The 20,149-nt window shown below is 50.1% G+C and overlaps 1 protein-coding gene and 1 long non-coding RNA gene across 2 annotated transcripts; one reads left to right on the forward strand and one right to left on the reverse strand.

Annotated features, from left to right (window-relative positions):
• Window positions 1–308: 308 nt before the first annotated feature.
• Window positions 309–17,715, reverse strand: TTL (tubulin tyrosine ligase). The gene is made up of 7 exons (XM_052806761.1): window positions 17,360–17,715; window positions 12,960–13,038; window positions 10,971–11,203; window positions 7,663–7,798; window positions 7,299–7,568; window positions 6,178–6,321; window positions 309–4,297 (listed from the first exon to the last, which is right to left on the reverse strand). Exons 1-7 carry the CDS (start codon window positions 17,514–17,516, stop codon window positions 4,180–4,182), a joined length of 1,137 nt encoding a protein of 378 aa, XP_052662721.1. The 5' UTR covers window positions 17,517–17,715; the 3' UTR covers window positions 309–4,179.
• A 48-nt stretch (window positions 17,716–17,763) lies between these two features.
• Window positions 17,764–19,567, forward strand: LOC128150519 (uncharacterized). Its single transcript, XR_008238076.1, has 2 exons — window positions 17,764–17,927; window positions 18,671–19,567. It is a non-coding gene; the product is annotated as an uncharacterized LOC128150519 (long non-coding RNA).
• The last annotated feature ends 582 nt before the right edge of the window (window positions 19,568–20,149 follow it).

The raw sequence follows: 20,149 nt of genomic DNA on the forward strand, positions 1-20,149 counted from the left end.
TGACACCCCCCCCCCCCCATCACTCCCTGCTGCCTCTGGACCCCCAAACAGCCCCCCCACACACACTCCCCAGCTCCCACTGGTGCTGGGACAGCCCTGGGGTGCGAGGCCAGCACCCTCCCTCATGCCACGCTGCTGTCGCGCATTCGTCACTCTGAGGTGAGGAAACCTCCACTGTGGAGCTGGGCTGGCTCCTGGGGTCCCACATGGCAAGGGGGGGAGGGGGCGAAGCTCACCACAGGCACCCCCAGGAAGGTTTCCGAGGGGACCTGACACCCCGCTGCCCCAAGGAAACACCACACAGGCTGTGGGCTTTGCATGTTTTAATGATGGTTTAGGAGAGATATGGATCGAGTCACCGGAGATCCAGGAGTTCAGGCGCCCGCCGGCCCCACACGCGCATGCTGACGTGAGAGCGGCTGGGGACACGAACCGGAGCCCGGCAGGCTGCCAGCTTGGCAGTGCCGTATGTACCCCACCATCCTCTCAACACCAGGTTTTTCTGAGGGTTGCCATAGCGGACACTGGCAACGAGACATGATTATGAACCTACGTATGGCACAGCATTGCTCTCCTGGGGGAGAGCTGGACGTGGAGAACAAGAAATGCTGGGAGCAGGGACATGCAAGCAGTCCTGAAGGGTGCTGGTCACAGCAAGGCTGGGAAGCCGGGCCACCTGGACGAACTGGCTTTTGAGCCTTTCTTAGACTTCTCCAGCATTTTCCATGGGCTGTGGCTGGCCACCGGATTTTGGCAGGAGCACAGTAGCTGTTGCATGGTAATCACGACTAACCTGGTATGAGACAAGCCACGTGGGAGTTACCTGAAACACAGAGTCCAGTGAGACCAGACCCTGCTGGAAAACACAGCCAGAGCACCTGGGCCTGAAACCCTTCATGGCTGACATGAAGGGATACAACTGAGACTAGAGACGTTCTGCAATATGGTAGGTGTCCTCTGGAAAGCCAGCACCATCCTTTGTGAAAGCTCAGGAAAGAGAGTAAGACCTTTTCTATTGACCTTTTAGCTGAAATAAGCTAGAAAACATTTATTGTTGTGTATTCCTAAAAAAAGAAACAAACAGAAGTCTCACAAGGGCTTGTGAGCATCACTTGCAAGGTGCACCCATGGCTGCAATGCTCAGGCCTCAGCCATGCACGCATCCTCTACTCCACCTCATAGCTAATATTTTGGGCAAGACCTTAGGCACTGTGCTCTCCATCCTTTATCATTTACCTCCTGTGCTTCACCCTGGGAAGCACTTTGAGAGCAGGTGATAAATACATCTGATACTTGCTGTTTTCCTCCAGAGGCTGTTGCTTATTTCTGAAAAATTCAGCAAAGAAGCCAACGATTAAAGCATCCCTGAATCACTATCTGCCCCAAGCCCAGCTGAAAAGGCAGGGTATGAATAGCTGCATCACCTGTGGTCATGGCTCTACCATCAAGCTGAAGTCCCACTTTCAGCTGAGCAGCAAAACCAGCTAGCTGCTGACGTGCCACAACACAATCCAGGCTGAAAAAGGGGGAAGAAAAGGCCTTTGAGTTAGGCAGAGACTCCTGAGTCACTGCTCCTCCCGGCGGTACCAGCTGCTCCAGTGGGGACTCCTGTTTTGCCTGCATCCAGGCAACTTTCTTGCCCTTATCCCACTACGTCGGCAGGAATCTCATGTTACTGTGCAGTAAGAGAGTGATTCATTTTTTTGACTTCCCTTTTGAGGGGAAAACAAGGATAAGTCTAGCACCCCAGAAAATGAGCATTTCTCATTTCATTATGATGGGGAGAATTTTCTCTTCTCGCTTCGCACTCTGCTCTTGTCTGCCCTAGAGCTTGCGAGAGCCCAGCATCTCCTCTGTCACTTCATGCACATTGTGGACCAGAGCGATGGCTATTAGATCTTCCCTTTGCTGGGCAAAAAGGTGTAATTTTTAAGCTCACATGAGCTAATATGAAAGTGCCAATGGAGACATGGTGAACTTTGCAAGTTGAGTAACAACTGTTACAGCCTTTGTTTTACCTTGGAGTGTTACCACTATGCTTTACCTGGCCTGCAGTGAAATTTTGACACCTATGTGCTATCGTAAGGTTAAAAAACCCCAACAAGTCCTTCCCCCACACCCCTCTCCCAGCTTATCACCCAGTGCTCCCCCTCTCACGAACTGACGCGTTCACGGTCCCTCTTCTGAACACCCATGAGGCCCGAATCCAGACACCAGACCTGGCACTCGGGATCTCGCTGGAAGCGAAGCCACCCGCCAGCATTTGCAGTGCAGGAGAACAAAGCCGCAGCCCCGTTTTCACACAGCTCCTGCCTCCTGTCACTTCTCAGTGTGCACCAGTGCACCCTGCATCCGCCACACACCTGCAGATGAGGATCTACGTCGCGCTTCAGGTGTTGACAACTTTGGGATGTGCCCTCTCTGCGATGCTTCCGTGGGGTTTTGCTAAGCACTCTGTTCCCTCCTGGCCCTGGGTGAAATGGTGCCACTTGTGGATTCACAGCATGTCGCAATGAACATCCATCCCATGACAGCATGATCAAAATGCATCACTCCAAGGAGGCCTGGGCACTTCAGTCCTGCCTACAGAAAGGTGCCAGGATGGTCTGCTGGCACAAAGACCTCTGAAATCTCCATCACAAGCAGAGACGAGTATGCCAAAGCACTAGGATCTTCTGAGGGAGGCAGAAATCCCACTGCTTGATTCACTTCCCATTACACACAGGCAGCCAGAAGCTTGTAACCTCCACAATCTCTTCTTCTTTGTTTTGGGTAGCAGGAACCAGTTTACTTTGGTGCCAACCATCTCTCCCTGCCAGAGGCAGCAGAACACAGCCCTGAACACCTGCCACAAAGCCCACTGCTGCTACAAGTGCCACTGTGCTCTGCAAAGAGCTCTGGCTTAGGAGGGATGTGCTGGGCTCATGCTGAAAATTCAGATACACTTCACAGGGTGGGCAATACGCCAGGGATTTAGGTTATACTCAGAGTAGATGTTAGCTCTGAAATTCAGGGACCTCAGGAAATTTAACCTCCCCTGCCCACCCCCCAAAACACCTGCCTTCCCAGCTGTGTGGCAAGCCTATATGCAAGGAATCTCTCTCCTGGTCTACAAAACCTCACCCACCTTCCCCCTAGCTGGGACTGAGCTGTGGACTGTGTTCAGGGCAGAAAACCGCACTATTTGTCAAATGGAGGAGAATAAAATTGGCTGGATCAAATAGGATAAAAATAATTTGGGTTGAAAGGTTTCAGATTCAAGCCTCAAATGCATGAAGGTAAAAGCTAAGAGAAGAGCCTAAATTCACTGCAGTGTCTCAGAAGAAACTGAGGAGATTGGGTTTCTGCTATTTGAAACACTCCCAGCACAAAAGTGATGCTAGGAATCCTACAGCCTGCCGGTGAGTCTCTTTTAAACAGAATCCAACTGCATCAGACTGGGATGGACACTGATTCAAATCTCATTAGGAAAAGGGATAGCTATAAATAAACAAAATTGCCTTCCTTGCTTGGGTTAATTCACCGCCTGCAGTTCAGCACCCCTTTGCCAGCTGTTGCCTGGGTGTTCAGGCAACCAGCTTGGAAAATGACCTAAGGAAACTGAATTCTTGGTGTTCCTGGTTTTAGGCATCCTGCGATGCAAGAGAGCTTGCTCCTTTCTATGTAATAGAGCAGGAACAAAGGAAAGGAGTCACCTATTTGGAGCTGAGCTAAGGCACTAATGATGCAGTAGGTGAGGAAAGAAGAAACACAGCGGGAGGAGGACAACTTCCCAGCCACGATGTCCCGGAAGATCATCGTTCTCTTCGCTCAATTCCCTTAAAAAACCCAATGTTATCTCTATAGAAAAGGAGGAGCTAATACAGTATTATCGTATCCCTGTTGGGGTTTCATTTTAAGGTTATGTTGTTGTTCTCCCAGAGAGATTTGTTTCAGATATCAAAGTCACATGAGCTGTTTCTAAAGTGGATTTTGGTGAATGCAGGCAGAGTTATCTGAGCAGCTCTGGCTCATCGCAGCTCTGCGTGGATGTCTGTTTTGTTGTTTTTCGCCGTGATTTCCCAGAAGAGAAGCCTGTCTCTATCACTTTTTGGCATGATACTGAGATAAGCCACCGAACTGTGCTGACCCGATGGGTGCAGTCTCTCCCTGTGCACAGCAGAGGCATTCCTGTCACGATCACAGCTTGATAAAGATCGATGATGGCTGGCCCGTCTTCTGCCCTGTGTCATTGAGGGGGAAAACACTAGAGATGGCTACATCCACAATTCCTTGGCAGAGCTCTGCATACAGCTTCCTGAGAGACGAAGAGAGAGAGAGAATCAGATGCCCAGGCAGGACAAACCAGCAGGCCCCCGACCAATTTTTACATAGACATGTATTTTCCCAGCAGGTTCTACAAGATCCTGTTCCCATTACAGGTAGCTCCAGGGTGGCAAACGGGAGGAGGGTGGCATCTCTTCTATCTCCTCCCCACCTACCCCAGCAACTGTCTTTTTCATTGAATTTCCCAATATTGCTCTCTGCCAGATGGGACCACAAAACACATTATCTAAGTTTACTATCAGAACAGGCTCCTGAGCAGAGTCTCCACACCCTCAGGCCCCAGACTTGAGTCACTGCAAGATGCACAGGGGCAGACAACAGCTGAGCACCTCCTGTACAGGCCTTCCAACTCAGGGAGTTGTGATTATCACACCAGACCCATTCATGTGGGGATGTGCCCCAGAGGGACTGCTCAGATGCATTCACGTTTGATGAAATGCTGCACTGGGGTGCAGCTGTGCACATCAGCTTGTGACCAGGCACAGAGACTTCACAAGACCATGTGGAATGTGTTTCACCATGGCACAGCTCCTGCAGAGCAGGATTAGGTCGAAGAGAGACAAGGTGTCTGAGAAATGAGTTAACAAAAGCTTCACTTTCTGCTGAAGGAAATACACATGTAACCTCCCTGAACATGCTGGTATCTGGGACATTTTTAGTACCAAAGCTGTCTTTACTAGGATTAACAATGTCTTTCACCCTCTGCCTTTGGCGCTACATGACAGTAAGATGCTTTTTCAGCTCCTGGGAATGTTACTGCTTTCAGCAGCCAATTTTTGTCTCTTAAATGGGAACTGTGCAATATGGGTGCTATAAATTAGAATAACCCTTAAAAGGAGAAGCCACAAATAGCCAAAACGTACCTCAGCTGCTTTCAATGGTTTCCAAGCGCCCATAGAGGCACAAAGCAAACAGGGCATTGCTGCAACCCAAATCCACCCAGCAACAGCCAAATTCTACCTGTACAGCAACACAAGGAGGTGCAAGGCAGTATTGCACCACGGTGCACATGGTGAACAGGGTATCCTGGACACAGAAAGCTCCCAAGCCCTAGCCCTGAAAAGGCTGCTGAACAGGCTGTCTGGTAGGTTTGACCTGTATTTTTTGTCTACTGTTAGTGATGATCTAATCTAATTTAATCTACATCTAATCTAATCTAATCAAATTCTAATGTAGTGACGTACAGCCTGTTCTGTTTTGCTGGGCTTCTATACGATACAGATGCCCATTTAGCAAAGACTTCTAGTCTCTCACAGTTGTCTCAATCACGTAATAACAACACCTCCTGCTGTGCCTATGCAGAGATGTTCGTGGCCACAGCTGTTTGGCTGTCCCAGCCTCCCTGTGGCTGGTGGAGGCTTTGATCCAATGTCTGCAGCACCCACAGTGTGCTCTGGGGTCCTGCTGCCTGCAAATTCAGTCACTCCCAGCTGCTGCCCTTAATGCTACTCATTTATCATGTGTTCAGGTAAAGACCAGTCATCAGTGGCTCCACAAGAGGGACCGAGAAACCACCTGACCCCCAAAGCGTTAATTCTGCAATGTAACTTCAACCCAACAGTGTCAATAAAAATGACGCAAGTTAAATTCAAACCCATCTGTCCAAAAACTGAGGGTAGTGCCTCATCTCACATGGGAAAGAAGCTGAGGGATACCAACCATGGAGACAGGAGCAACAAACTTAAATCAACTGGCACTTAGAGCAGTGGTCTGGTATGCATTAGCTTGGAAAACTCCCCTGCCATTCACTTTCTTCCACCTTTTTCACTTGGAGCTGGGACGCAGCCATGTTTTGGGTGAGGCGTGTGAATGGTGGCATTGCAAGGGTATTACAGAAACCTGATTACTCACTGGGCACACGCTGGGGCCCCATTGACTTCTATCAGCCAGACCTTCAGCTCCTCATCCACCATGAAGTCAAAGCCAAAGAGCTGGAAGCTCTGGTAGTGAAGATGCTTCGTGCTGATTACAGGTTCTATACACATAAGGCAGCTTCTGTGAAGGGAAAAACAGAAACACAAGATTAAAAGCGCTGCAGACACACCTGTTGCACTGCAGCTTCTGAGGGCACATGCATAGCACAGTTAAGTGAAGGGGACTGCCCTGGGACTGCCCCAAATTACATGCTATATCCAACACAAGTCATGGTAACAAGGTCTCTGCAAGTGAGATCCTGCAACCATCAAAACACACATGGGGACACCCCTGAATTAACTCCCAAAGAGCTGGAGAGCAGCATCCACTCTCACTACTGGATTAGGCAAGTTAAAAAACACGATGTGCAATTAAGAGCCTGGAGCAGAAGGCAGAGCCACAAAGGGCTGCACCAGGTCCCCAAAGAACTGCCATTGAGAGCTCATTTGCCTCGGAGTCCCTTAAAGATCGTGTCACGTCCCTTTGGTGTAACTAACAGCAATAGGGTACTTGCAAAGTAAATTCCACCATGTAGGATCACTTTGTCAGGACCTGGATTCTCTGTGGCACCCTGATCTCCGAGATCTCTCTCCAGGCACTGTCTGTGCCCAGGAGGTAGCTGGCTCTGTGCGGCCTGAGTAAGACGACCTATGCCAACGAGATGTGCTGCTGCCCGCTGATGGTGGGGGAAGGAGCGAGATCCTGCAGACTTGAGTCCACCTTCATTTCCCCTCTTACACCATATACCTTTTATAACCACAACCTCTCCCAGCCCTGTCTTTTGACCTACCAAGGTCTTCCCTTACCAGGTGATCTCACTCCATCCATCTCCAGCCACAGCTGGCAAAACGCAGACACACTGACACATACCCTTAAGAGAAAAGCACCTACGAAGGTCCCTTTTCATTGAGCAATGACATTGGGGTGTTTATAGCTTTATCTTAAATGTATGCAATTGAAACCCTTCCCTTGTCGGTCTGTCTGCTTCCCAGCTGTGTCCATACGCATTCCCTGTCACTGAAGGGTTAGGTTCCCCTATGCAACAGGCAGCTGGCTACCTTATTATGTGTTTGATTTGCAGTAAAATGCTATTCTCAAGCGTCATGTTCAGGGCATCCATCAGATACTGGTTGAACTCCTCGAAGAACATTTCATTCCCTTCCTCATACCGCCCATAGTTTTTGGAATATTCCTTCTGAATGCAGTGATTGGTCAAGTGGCAGGTTTTGTCCTGGAAATTAGCACTGTTATATGGTTCGGAAGAGGTCCGCAGGACACCCTCTCTGTAGAGGTAGATATTATATTGATGATCCACGAGAACCCAGCTCCTGGGGGGTGAGAGAACAAACTCTAGTCTCAGTGACTTAAAAAGAAACAGCATGAAAATGAAACCCAGTATTATTACAAAAGCAGAAAATTTACCTGATGTCAAACTTGCGATGCCCTGGCTCTAAAAGCAAAGGTTTCTCCAGGTATTTCTGAATCACGTGCACTTGTCCCTGCTCATCGATGAAGTCCAGGAGCTCTGCAGCCTCTGAAGAAATCAGGATGCCTTCCCCTGGCACAGAAAGACAAAGACAAAATTAGGTAGAGGATCCTCCTACCTTTGCTGGAGCTCTTTCAGGGCCCAAGTGGACCATGGCTCATTTGCCCAAAAAGGCATGCGACATGCAAGAACCCATGGCTGGTCGATGCCCAAGCGATGTCATGTTTGCTCAGTGTCAGGCAGTGAATCTGCAGAGGGATCTCCCTGTTACCACACCATGGGACATCCAGCTCCCCAGTAATCGGAGCTAACGCAAATGGAAACCAAGGGTACCCAAGATGGCATGGCCTGCCTGGGCCTTGTCTGCAGGGGGGTGGCTATTTAGGTGCGAGGGGATGCACCACAGACAGGGACCTTGTCAAGCAGTGAGGCAGCTGCTTGGTTTGGGGGATTTTGTTTCCTTTTCCAGTGTTTTTTTCCAGCTGGGCTTGACGGGGAGGTGGAGCACGTGTTCAGCACTTGTCAAATTTCATTTTGTTTCTCCCTGTTTTTCAGCAGCTTGGAGAACAGGGGTTTTGGCAGTTTGTTTGTGAGATTTTTCTTTTTTTAAATTTTTTTTATTTGGAGAGGGAGGTTTGTGGTTTATTATTCCATACTCAGACTTTCTCCCCCTGCCTGGATTCTCTGGCTGCCAGAGGCAGTCACACATGCATACTTGCTCTGTGTTGCCCTGCTCACCGAGTTCATTTAAGTTACTATTAAAATCATTGCTGAATTAGGAAAAGAACTATTTCAAAATGTTCATCCCTGTAGTCAGTGTTTTCCCCTGCTGTGGAAGCTCTTCATTAAAGAAGTTAGATGTGCCGTTTAAATACTGCCACATTTTGGCTGAAGCTGCCACTGTTCATTTCTTGCAAGAGTCCAGATATGAAACCACTGTTGCAGAACAATGAAGAGAGAACATATCCCTTCTGGGATTTGATAAAGCGATGGCATGGTGCCACATGAGGGATAAACCAGCTCAGCTAGAATTATCTAACACTTCTCTGGCACTATGTCCAGACTTCAGGCATTTAGTTAACTTTTTGGACTAAAGCTGATGACTTCAGTCTTAATTTTGTGCTGGGTGTTTTGGAGGAAATACTGAGTGAAAAGAAACAAACACTCTTCAAGGGGGGCATCAGAGGGAGAACACAGGTTTGGAGCACAGGCAGGGTTTGACAGGATCATCCCATGGAAAACGCTCCTAGCTGTGACTTCTGAAGGTCACTGTCGACACAGCCCTGCAGGTACTTTCACTGCTCCATGCTTTGTATACCTGTGAGTCACAGCTTCCCAGACCTGCCGACCCCCTACCCATCCTAGCATCCTCCACAGAAAGGAATTCCTTTCATCAAAGTGTCTTTCTCACCCATCTTTTATGCAGGGAGCAAGATTTTTAGTCCCCTGATCACAGCAGAGCCAGGCAGAAGCTTGCATTGGTACAACCACAGGCTGTGCACTGGGGGAAGGAGGGAAACAACATCTCTGTAAGCCAGAAAAGCCCCTGCAGTGGGAAAAAAATCAGCAGGCACCTGTTCTGCACTGGACAGACGGTGAATCAAGGGGGAGGTTAGCTTAACTGTGCACCTAGTCAGCAACCCAGTGAGGCAGGAAAGAAGCTTATGTGGGGCAGCTGTCCCTTCTCTCAAAGAAAACATCAAAACCGCTAGCCACAGTTGAAAAATCTCTCAACTTTCAAGTCAGGACATCCTAAACCTTTAATTTTCCTTTTACTGATGGACAACCAAGCTTCCACTAGACCTGTCCCGAGTCAGGAGCTGTGCCTGAGTTGGATCTGCCTTGGCAATTAACATTGACAAGCTTTCTTCTTCATCAGAAGTAATCCCCAGACATTTAAAACTTCCCTCTAGAAGATTAACATGAGGCTCTGCTTTCCACTTTAATTCCCAGCTTGAGTTCTACAGCACACTGATGAATACGAAAGGTTACTCTGCTTTAATGCAGAAAAGATGGGATCACACTTGAATAAAGTATGTGGAGAGTTTAAACCTCCCCACCCTGCAGTGAACCACAGCAATGGCCTTTTCAACTGCCCAGATTGATTCTTTGCCAGACAGTTATACCACACTGAAACACATTCCCTCACTGGCATAATGAAAGGACTCATCTCCCCTTCATCCCTGATGAAAATGAGCGTACTCTTCTGATGCTTCTTGGTAACACAGCCAAGAGAGCAGAGCAGTGAAGGAAGCCAGCATGAAGGACAGTTTTAGCATCAGCCACTTCTGGCTTTCACATTCTCTGGTGATTTTTGAAAGACTGCATCAAAAGTGACTCTGTAAATAAGAGTAATACACGTGAGCTTGTTCCTTTTGAAAAGACCAGGTCCTGCCTCGGGCTGGGTTCTGCACACATGGCAAGGCAAGTTTTCATAAAGCCGTTCTGATAACATGCCTGTGATACTGCCAAAACTGGCAGACAGCACATAGTTACCAAAGCATTACATCTATAGCTATGTCCAGCTATCTCATCTAATAGCTCTTTATTTCTGTAGAGCAAATGATGCAATGACCCTGGAACAAGAAAGGACACATTATCACTTAGGTATCTATCACCTTATTCAAATTAAAGGGTCATACAGACACTGCATTGTTTGTCTTTGCTCTGGTGCCTTCCGCTGAGGCTCAGGTGTAATTTCGATGCACTGAGCTCGTGCATGCTCAGCCAGTCTCTCAGTGTGACCATGGGTAGGCCATTGGCACCAGGCATTTGGGTTCAGTTCAAAGACAAGCAGCAGTATTTCTGCCCAGGTGAAACCAGGCTTAGCTGCAGCATGGAGAGCTGGGCTCCTTGCCCTTGAAGGCTGCTGTCCTGCCTGCTGCCCTCCTTCCCATATCCTGTTCTGCTCCCTGTTATCTCCTGCTCTCCACATTCCCCTTGCCTGCTGGTCCCTGCTGCTGTCTCCCTGCAGCAAACTTTCCCATATTTTGAGGCACACGTGTAGAAAAATCGAGGTCCTTTCACTGCCATCCATGTCCTAGGTAGCATGTGCATGTTACAATGCCCCACGCTACCAAGCAAAGGACAGCCCTATGCTGGCTTAACCAGCATGGAGTTGGCAGGTGAAGCCCTTCATAGACAGGCTAGATATCAGCTGGGCTCAGCCAAACCCCGGGACTCTACCGATCAAGTTAAGAGTAAGGAATAACGAGAAGGTGGCCTGTTTTGCTGGAGAATGAACCTTTGGCACCAGCTGAGGACTTGGCGATCCACACGTTGCCTTCTTTGCCTTCCCGCCGCCTGTTGTAAGCTGCCAAGAAGACTTCCCGCTCATCTGTCCTTGTGTTGTTTATGAGATGGCGAATTCCATTCTGTGCTGGAGCCACAGGGGTCTTCAAGTTTGTTGGGTAAATCACATATGACTCGGGGAACCACGTGCAGGACTCCGATAGTTCAGGGCTTGTCTTGATTAGCCTGGGTGAAGAGAGACAGGCTGTTAATCTCCAGAGTGTCCCCACCTGCATGGACATCATTTAATAAATAAAAATCATCATTAACTGGGCTCTTTTGCTTGGTGATGAATAGCAGCTTACAGATAAGTCAGTGCCAAATTATTGTATCTTCCTTAGACCCTTGAAATCAGGGTTTTCCTAAAGCTATCATGGCAACCCCAACCTGCAGCCAAGCACTGCTCTTTGAACCAGACCTGCACGCTTTCACTAAACGTTTTGTAGATACTACAGAAATTGTGAAACAATCAGTAGAAAAGTTTCCATGTGACTAGAGCTTGTGGTACATTCCCTGCATCATCTTTGCACAAGGGAACTGAGGAGGTGTGTTTGCCAACACGGAATGGGGCAGGAAGGATGCTGTGATCACAACAGGCAAAAGGGAAGCCAAAGCAGTAATGTTTTCTGTGCTGATGCTTAGCTCTTGATCCCATCCTCACTGAGATCTGATCAGGTGTTCCAGTTGTGGATGAAGACCACTGGGAACCCACTGAAAGCAAGGACACAGCTACATGTTTCATGTCCCAAGGTGTCTGCGATCCCCCTTGCATCATGCAGTCTCTGATCACTCTGGCACACCTCTCCTACCAGTAATGTCTAGAGATGCCTGCAAACGCCTGTTAGCAGGAGCCCAGGCCTATTTTCTTTCAGTCAAGGGAGCTGTCTGCCTCTCTGAATGCTCACTCTGTGCTTTGCTTAAGGCCAAAAGCAGAGCTCATGACTTGCTGACTCTCTCTGTGCATTTGTGCCTCTCTGTTGAAATGGCAGTCAGTCAGTGACACCCTGGGAGCCCTGAGGAATGTCATTTGTGGTCCCTCGGGTTCATAAGTAGCTTGATGCATGGGTGACCCCACAGTTAGAAAGGTCAGCCAAGCTTCAGGAGAGAAAAACAGGTGTGCAAGCACTGTCAGCATTGCCTCTAGACCATGGGCCGCAGAAAAAGCCAGCTGGGGAATGCCGTGAGTGCTTGTTTAAAAAACACTCTGCTAGTTCCTAACAAAAACCATCACCACTGTAAAGAAAGCAACTGGGACCAGGTTCTTCGGAGGGGAAGGAGAGGCCTCAGATCAGCACACACAGTCTGCAGGACTGCATCAGCAATAGGCAGCACAGACACTAACGTGGAATCAAATGTTTGAAGGAGACCAAGAGCCCTGGCATGAAGATGCCCTAATGGCCGCAGAGTTTGCACAGGGACGAGGGTTATCTACAATGAAAGCTCATCCACATTTCCCCAGGAGACCCTGGCATGGCTGGTCATGCAGAAATAACTCCCAGAGCTCTTCCTGGAGATGTCTCCAAGCATTTGTTTGACCAACAAATCTGATTAGCTAAAGGCATGTTAGTGTCTCATCTCTGTATGAAACAGGGTATAAAAGGAGTAGGTTTTAATTAAATGTCTACAATGAAAAAGAACAGATATGCTTGTGGGTTTGGTTTTTTTTTCTTTTGATTTGGTTCTAATCTGATGCAATACACTCTATGGTTTCAAGCAGCTGTAATTCAGTGGAAAATGCATTTCCCCTCAAGTTACAAAGGGGCCTTTGTGCATGCAGATAGAGACAGTCTAGAGACTAGCATGGGAGTCTGAAGACAGCACATGCTAGGACACTCCCAGGGCAGCTGTTCTGTGAAATACCCTCCGAACAGGTTCAACACTCAACAACAGTTAGAAGAAAAATTTCTGTCAATCCCATGTAACATTTCAGTGAATTTCTTACTTCACCAGAGATGCTTTGCGGCACAGCTTGTCTGCTCCCCTGTAGTAATTCACCAGCTGCACAAGTCCAGGTTCATGGCCTAAAAAGGGGAAACAAAGAGGTCAGACAAACTTCTCAATTAATGAAGAAAAAACATCTGCTTGGTGCAAAGGACCTGTGCAGTAGGGAAGAGAAAGGAGGCTGTTTCCTTGCCCTGCATCACAAAAACAGGCTTTAAGCTGGTACGGGCTCCTGTGGCTTCTTTCTTTTAGTTATGAAAAACCATGCATTTACCCAAGTCTGGTTTGAATCTGACACTTCCATTTTCCACGGGAAAATAACAATTTCCTAATTCACACTGGGAGCTGGCAGCACCACCCAAAAATATTCTCCCATTTGCTGGTGGCAGTTTTTAAAAGCCAAGACTTCAGCTACTTTGAAATGCAGCAAGAGGATGCAGGGAAGCACACCATGATACAAAGATCATAGTTTAGGCAAGGGCCTTGTTTCTTTGTCACATACAGCAGGATTCCCTGTCGGACCTGATAATCACAAAACACTGGGAAACGTTAAAAGATTTGGAGCCTTGCTTCCCTCTGACAGTTTGCAGCAAGCCCCCTTGGATAGCTGGGTTGGGAAGGGACCTCTGGGGGTCTCTGCTCCAACCTCTTGTTTGGTCAAAGTCTGAGTAGAGCTCTAAGGATGAAGATCCTACTGCTTCTACAGGTCCTTGTCCCAGTGCTTGACTGCCATCCTGCCTCCCCTGACAATCCCCTGCTGGAGTCGGTCCAGGGTGTCTATGCCTTTCTTGTACTGTAAAGTCCCAAACTGGTCCCAGTATCCAGCTGTGGCCTCACAAGTTCCAGAGCACCAAATAGATGGGTACCTCCTTACCAATACTGGACTTTGCACCACAGCCTGCCTTCCTTCACCTTCTCACATGACACGAACGCTTGCACTCAGCTGGAAGCTCTCTGGGTGGACAGGATGGCAACAGTTGTCTGAAGGGTAACGCAAATCTGGGCAGCGCCACACAGCCTCTCCCACACAACCAATGCAGCCGAACACAGATGTGCAAGAGGCGAGTGATGCCTGAAGCAATACCTGGGTCACTGGTGACAACAACTGACAAGAGCATCAACAGGGAAACGATGATGAAAAACTGCTCTGGTTTGATATAACCTAGGACCAGGGGGATTCCCCCAAGCATGGCACTTACTTCCATCTTCACCTTCTCTTTTCAAAAAAATGCTCATGGGAGTGACTTGGACCCTGAAAAAGGATTCAGAGTTTTAGCTGTCCTCCTTGGTGTTTGCCTGGGAAAAAAGGCCTGGAGCAAACATTACCTTAAAGACCAAGCAGCTGCAAGATCACAGAGAGTGAATATCTATTTCAACAGAGAATGAATATCTATTTCAACCCCAAAGTCATGGCCCTGACCTGGGTCACTATTTTATTCACAAATCTTTAAATACAAAACAGCTGAAAACCATCTTCCAGAAAAAATCTGTAACTCCAGGCACTTCAACATGTAGCCAGCACTACCAGGCACTAATTTACTGAAAGAAATTAGTAAAAAACTGAAAAATTTCCTTCTCTTTCCAGTTTATCGATTTTGCTTGGTTCCTGGAGGAATCAAGGTCCAGAAGGAGATCCCACCAGTGATGGAGAAATGGGGCTGGTGAAAGGAGGACGACGGAAATGGCTGAAACCTGCTTTGAAGTCACTGCTATTGGGTAAGTGACCTGCTGGGAGGCATATTCTCGTTGGTTCCCTGAGCATCTCCACGGAGCAGTGGGCTGCAACATGGAGTCTGGTGGTCAGCAAGGAGGGACCACAAGGTAGGAAGGGGAATGGGTTCTCAGGCACATTGTGAGGTCTGCACCATGCATTTAGCAGGGTTAAAAAGCTGCCATGGCACCAAGCAAACTGGCTGGCAGGGCGTAGTCCAGCATCCTCTGCTCCATGAGGACTCTGCAGCCTCCTCCTCCTTTCCCTCCTCTTAGCACAAACTGCTTTTCCATTAGATACAGACTTAGATGCAGACACTCACAGGTTAAGGGCATGATGCCCCAAGAATTAGGGTTTCCGCGAGAGCAACAGAAGTCCCTGCAGCTGGACAGAGGCAGCGGTGCACGCTGAGAGTCCCCACTTCTACCCCTCTCCCACATCAAATGATCTAGCTTAGCCCCCGAGCAACGCAAATCCCCACAGTCCCCCACATTAATGCCTGCTTCCCCTGAGTAGAGCCTTTAGGAAAACCAAATCAAGCCAGCTTTGATGCAACAGTTGCTCAGGAGGACAGCTTTAGGAAGATGTACCAGAGAAGACACAGCTTTTTGGAAGATGTACCAAAATAACCATGTTATTTTTGGTCTGAATCTACTGATTTCAGGCAGCCAGCTCCTGCTGTAAGGAGGATGGGTTAACGAAGGCAGTGCCAAAGCATGGTCCCTCTCCACGGGTTATAGATGTGTCTTGGCTGTGAGAAACGGTTTGAATTTTCGAGCATCCCATGGCAACACATGCTGAAGGGCTCGCTGAAGCCCTTCTATCACCCAGGGCTCTTTTCGAGGATGGAAGGGGTTAGTAAGAGATGGCCACGAGCCCACCATAGCTGGACATGCTGTGCAGGACTGCTCACATCAAAGAGCTGCACTCGTTCTGCAATGAAGCCCGATGCTCACAGGCCTTGCCTGCTGGCCACATTAAAGCACAGGTCTGCTTGTTGTGCCCAGCTACAGAGTGCGTGAGCATCCTCACTGCTTAAGCCTCTCACGGTGTTTCCCTGCCTGCTGCAGACACCCTGATGCCAGGAGGTGACCAGATGGCATCGCCATGTGACAGGGACTTTCCACTCACAAATGCATGTGGAGAAAAGGGAAGAGGTGCTGGAGCTGGTGACTTGCAAATCCGAAAGAGCAGGCAGTGCTGAGTCGCAACTGCAAGAAAGGGGCTGCAAAAGCCATCCTGCCCCAGAGCTGCTGGGGCGAGGGGACTGCTCCTGTTCCGATGTTTCTGCAGCCAGCAGCAGTGCTGCAAAATCACCCCAGGAAGGAAGAAACCAGGGCCAAGGGCAGGGAGGGAGGCCAGGAGGGTCCTGCCAGCCATCAGATGCAGACACAGGGGACCGCAGGAGGGAAACACACTGCTCTGCTGGGGTTTGCCGTGTCCTCATCCCAAATCTGCTCTCACAGGCCTGGTGACAGGAGCCAGCACAGCAGCCAGCACCATGCACGGAGACCTGCCAGCCTTGCGGCTCCTGCCGGCTTGCCTCCAGCCGTGGGCAATGACAGTGCATCTCTGCTCCCCGCTGTGCCCTACAACGCTGCCAGCCCCTGGCTTGGCTCTCCCTGCTAGTGGGCAGTGCATGGCACTCTCCCTCTCTGCTCTTGGGCTTTTCCCCATTTGGCAGGGTGGAGGGCCGGGGTGGCTGTGCTGACAGCCCTGCCTGCTACGGGACAGGCAGTGTGCATGGCAGGTAGGGAGGGGACAAGCCTGCACAGGGAAGGTCCCGGGATCCCACGTGCCGGCAGTGTGACAGAGAGAGTGAGACAGCAGGGGAAAAGGTGGGGGGTGTGTGGCCATACACACACACAGAGCCTCTGGAATAACCCCCCCCTGCTCCAAGCCAGCACTAGGAACGCCGTCATGCCCACCAAGCCCCTGCAGAGGCACATCCCCACCAGCCTCAGCTCCAAGGCGAAGGTTTGAGCGTGCCTGGCTCACACCCGTTCCCCCACCTGTCCCAAACCGTAGAAACACCCCCATAAACATATTAAGCTCAGCACCGCAACGTCCCTGCCCTGCGCCAGGCCAGGGGCTGCCACTGGCACCACTTCGCTGGGTGACTGAAGCCCCCTGCGATGGTGACGACGGCCCCAAGCGCATTACTGCAGGACAAGGCCAGGAGGTGGGGGCTGCACCTGGGGGTGGCTGCGACCCTGAGGGTCTGCGACATGCGAGAAGTGGGAGGGGGTCCCCGGGTGCCCTCCACCCCACCCTGCTGCTGCACCACACCGCAGCCCCCAAGCTGGCCTGGGTGGTTTTTTTTGGGGGGGGGGGGCACCAGTAAAACCACCCCCTCCAGGACTACAGGAGCGGGGGGATCTTTTGAGCTGGTGGCAGCGGTCCCGGTCCCCGGGGCCGGTTTCTGCAGAGAACCCCGCCGGGGGGGTGGGGGGGCCGGGAAGCGGTTGCACGGAGACACCCCCCCCCACCCCCCCGCGGTCCCCACCTTTTGTTCCCGGCGACGCAAGCGGGACCGGCCACCGTGTCCCTGTGACAAGGAGCCCAGCAAACCCTCGGCTGTCGCTGCCAGCGGGATGCCCGGGGACCGGGACGGCCCTGCTGCCGGCGTGGGGGGGGGGGTGGTGGTGGTGGTGTTACCGGGGTGGGAGCGTGTGGGGGGGTACCCTTACCCAGCCTGCCGAAGGGGAGCCGGTTCCTCTCGCCCAGCATCAGGTTGAAGCGAGGGTTGTCTCTCCGGAGCCGCCGCCACTGCCCGCTGGCCAGCAGCAGCCGGCTCACCTCAGCGTACACGCTGCTACCTTCGTCCCGCACCACGAAGGTGTACATGGCGGCGGGGGAGGAAGACGGGACACACACCCTACCCTACCCTACCCTACCCTACCCCCGGCGGTCCGAGGAGCACCCCAAACCCATGGGCCCCCGCCGCAGCCCAGGCAGGGCCTTACGCGGCCGCCGCCTCCCGCTCCGGCTCCTCATGGCCGAGAGCCGCCGCCGGCAGCCGGAGAGAGAAGGGCTGACCCGGAAGCAGAACCGCCCTCCCCGCCCTTTTTAGCGCTGGCAAGGAAGTGACGTCACGGAGGCCGCCCCCGGGGGGGGGGCCGCGGCGGCCTTACCGCCTCCGGCACCGAATTTCCCTTCTCGGTGTGCCGGTGTCGGGCCTCAGCTCTCGCCCAGCAACATCTCTTGGGTGTCAGCGCCCGTGACAGGCATGGCCCGGGGGTTGCAGCCCCGCTGCAGGTAGTGCTAAGGGGTCACGGGCACTGACAGGCCTCGGTTGGCCTGTGGGGCCCCACGAGTGGGATCCCGGTGTCGGTAGTGGAGAGAATACAGGCCCAGGCCTGGTCTGGCCTGGTCCTGGAGAGAGATGGCACGTCGCTTTGCACAGCCGCACGGGCCGCGGGTAGGGAGATCTGAGAGCTGGGGAGGTCGGCCAGCTTGAGGAGGGCAGGTGGGCATCCAGCCGGACCCAGGCAGGCTGGAGGCGACAGGAATCCCCTGAAAATCAGGGTGAAAGGGAACGTTGGCAATGAGAGAGGCTGGAGCTGGAGGGGCTCTGCGAGGCCTGGGGGCCTGGCGGGCACAGCTCTGAGGGCCCTACGAACAGGGCTGCAGCTGGGAGGTGGAGGGAAGAGGCTGTTCCCTCCAGCTCAGTGCTCGTCAGACTGCATCTAGGTACTGTGTCCACTTCAAGAAGGACGTTAATAAACCAGGGTGATAAACTGCTGCTGAAGGAGGGCAGCGAGTGAGGAAGGGTTGCCTCCTCTGCTCTGCCCCCTCAGACCTCGGTTGTCCATGTCTGGGGGTGATGCAGTGCTCCGAGCCACACGGCACTGGGACTGGAGAGCCAACAGACCATCTCCTCCTCCTCTCAACCTATTCAACCCTTCACATTTTTCGTGCTATCTTTTAGTTTTTCCTAAAGCTGTGTTCTTATCTTCTCATGCATTGTTAACTAGTTTGGTTTTTCTGTTTGCGAAAAGGTCTCTTTGTTTGTAACCATCACTTCTGTCCTCCTCGTAAACAAGTCTGCAGCAGACCAAAGACATCTCATCTCACAGATTCAGAACCTGGAAATCAGATTTCCCCTCCCAAATCAGGTTTGTCTTAACAAACCTATCAGTAATGAAAACTGTGAGTTCTTGAGTTGTTTAATGTCCTGGTTTTCCTACAGACACTGTATGAGGAATGACATCAGCATTGCATACTCATGTTCGTTGCTATAAATCATGATGTATTTCCAACAAATCAAGAACATCTTGCTGAAGGAAACTCAGATGTGTGCCAGATTGGTCATGACCTGCACACTGATATTATTGCCTTTTCTTTGACAGCACAAGGTGTTATGTTATGTTTTTCTGAACACAATGGTCTTGCTATTTCTTTACCCAATTATTTGCTGACCGGTAGTAGATAAGAGTTCTGTACGCTGCACAATGTGTAAGATACCAAAGAAAAAAAGTGCTTTCAGATGGCCTTGCAAGTGTCTGGAGAACTGCGTCATTAATGTAGACGTAGATAATAGAGGCACTAACGAGCATTCTTTAGGACAAGATGTATCAAAACACGTAGAAGATCACACTGCGCGGAATCATCCGAGAAGGGTCAAACAGCGGACAAGTAAGGAAGACTACGGAAGACCACTGGAGGACTCCTGAAGACCACCAAAGACCTCGAATATGCCTGTGTGAGGGACATTTGCATATGATAATGAGTTCCCAGAAAACTAATGAATAGGTAAAACTTTTCTTGGCAATCTAATGAATATGTATATAGAACCTGTATATAAACTATGCAATTAACCTGATCATGCGCCCACAATAGGAGGAGAGATCCCCTGTGTGCCCAGCACTGCAATAAAGGATACCTGCTTAATAGTCTTCCAACTATGGAGTCCTGATTTCGGCTTTTCACGGCATCAGATTAATGGACAGAAAAATTTAATTTAAAAAATGGCTGCTATCTCATTTTCTCCTGCTAAATTGTTCAAAATGTTTTTCATTAAATTCTTTTCACCTTGAAAGGATTATGGACAGGGACAACAATTAGTGTTTCTAAGCTGGTATAATAAAGCACAGATTTTATTAGTAGTCTTAAGGAAAATACAGAACACTTAACAATAGGCCAAATGGATGATAACAATGTTCAAATGAAAAAGAACTGTCAGATTATTTTTTATCAACTTTGACTGAGTGCCAAAGTGGAGGCTGTTAAAATGGGACGCTATTGTGTATTCCTATTTGTTACTGGGATGAAACTTGGGATACTGAATTTAGTTTTTTGAAGCTAAAAGTTTTTTCCTGAACATAAACCAGGAACAATCAGAGCTTAAAGGGATTGTTTCTGGGCAAACAGGATCCTTCTTCTCATGACTTGGTCTTGGTTCACTGGCAGTTCGTCAAAGCAGACAGAGAAGTGGCAACTTCATAAAACACGGCCAAATTCCCAAGTTGTGTCCAGAC

Source organism: Harpia harpyja, chromosome 13 (assembly GCF_026419915.1).
Source record: "Harpia harpyja isolate bHarHar1 chromosome 13, bHarHar1 primary haplotype, whole genome shotgun sequence".
NCBI classification, from domain to species: Eukaryota; Metazoa; Chordata; class Aves; order Accipitriformes; family Accipitridae; genus Harpia; species Harpia harpyja.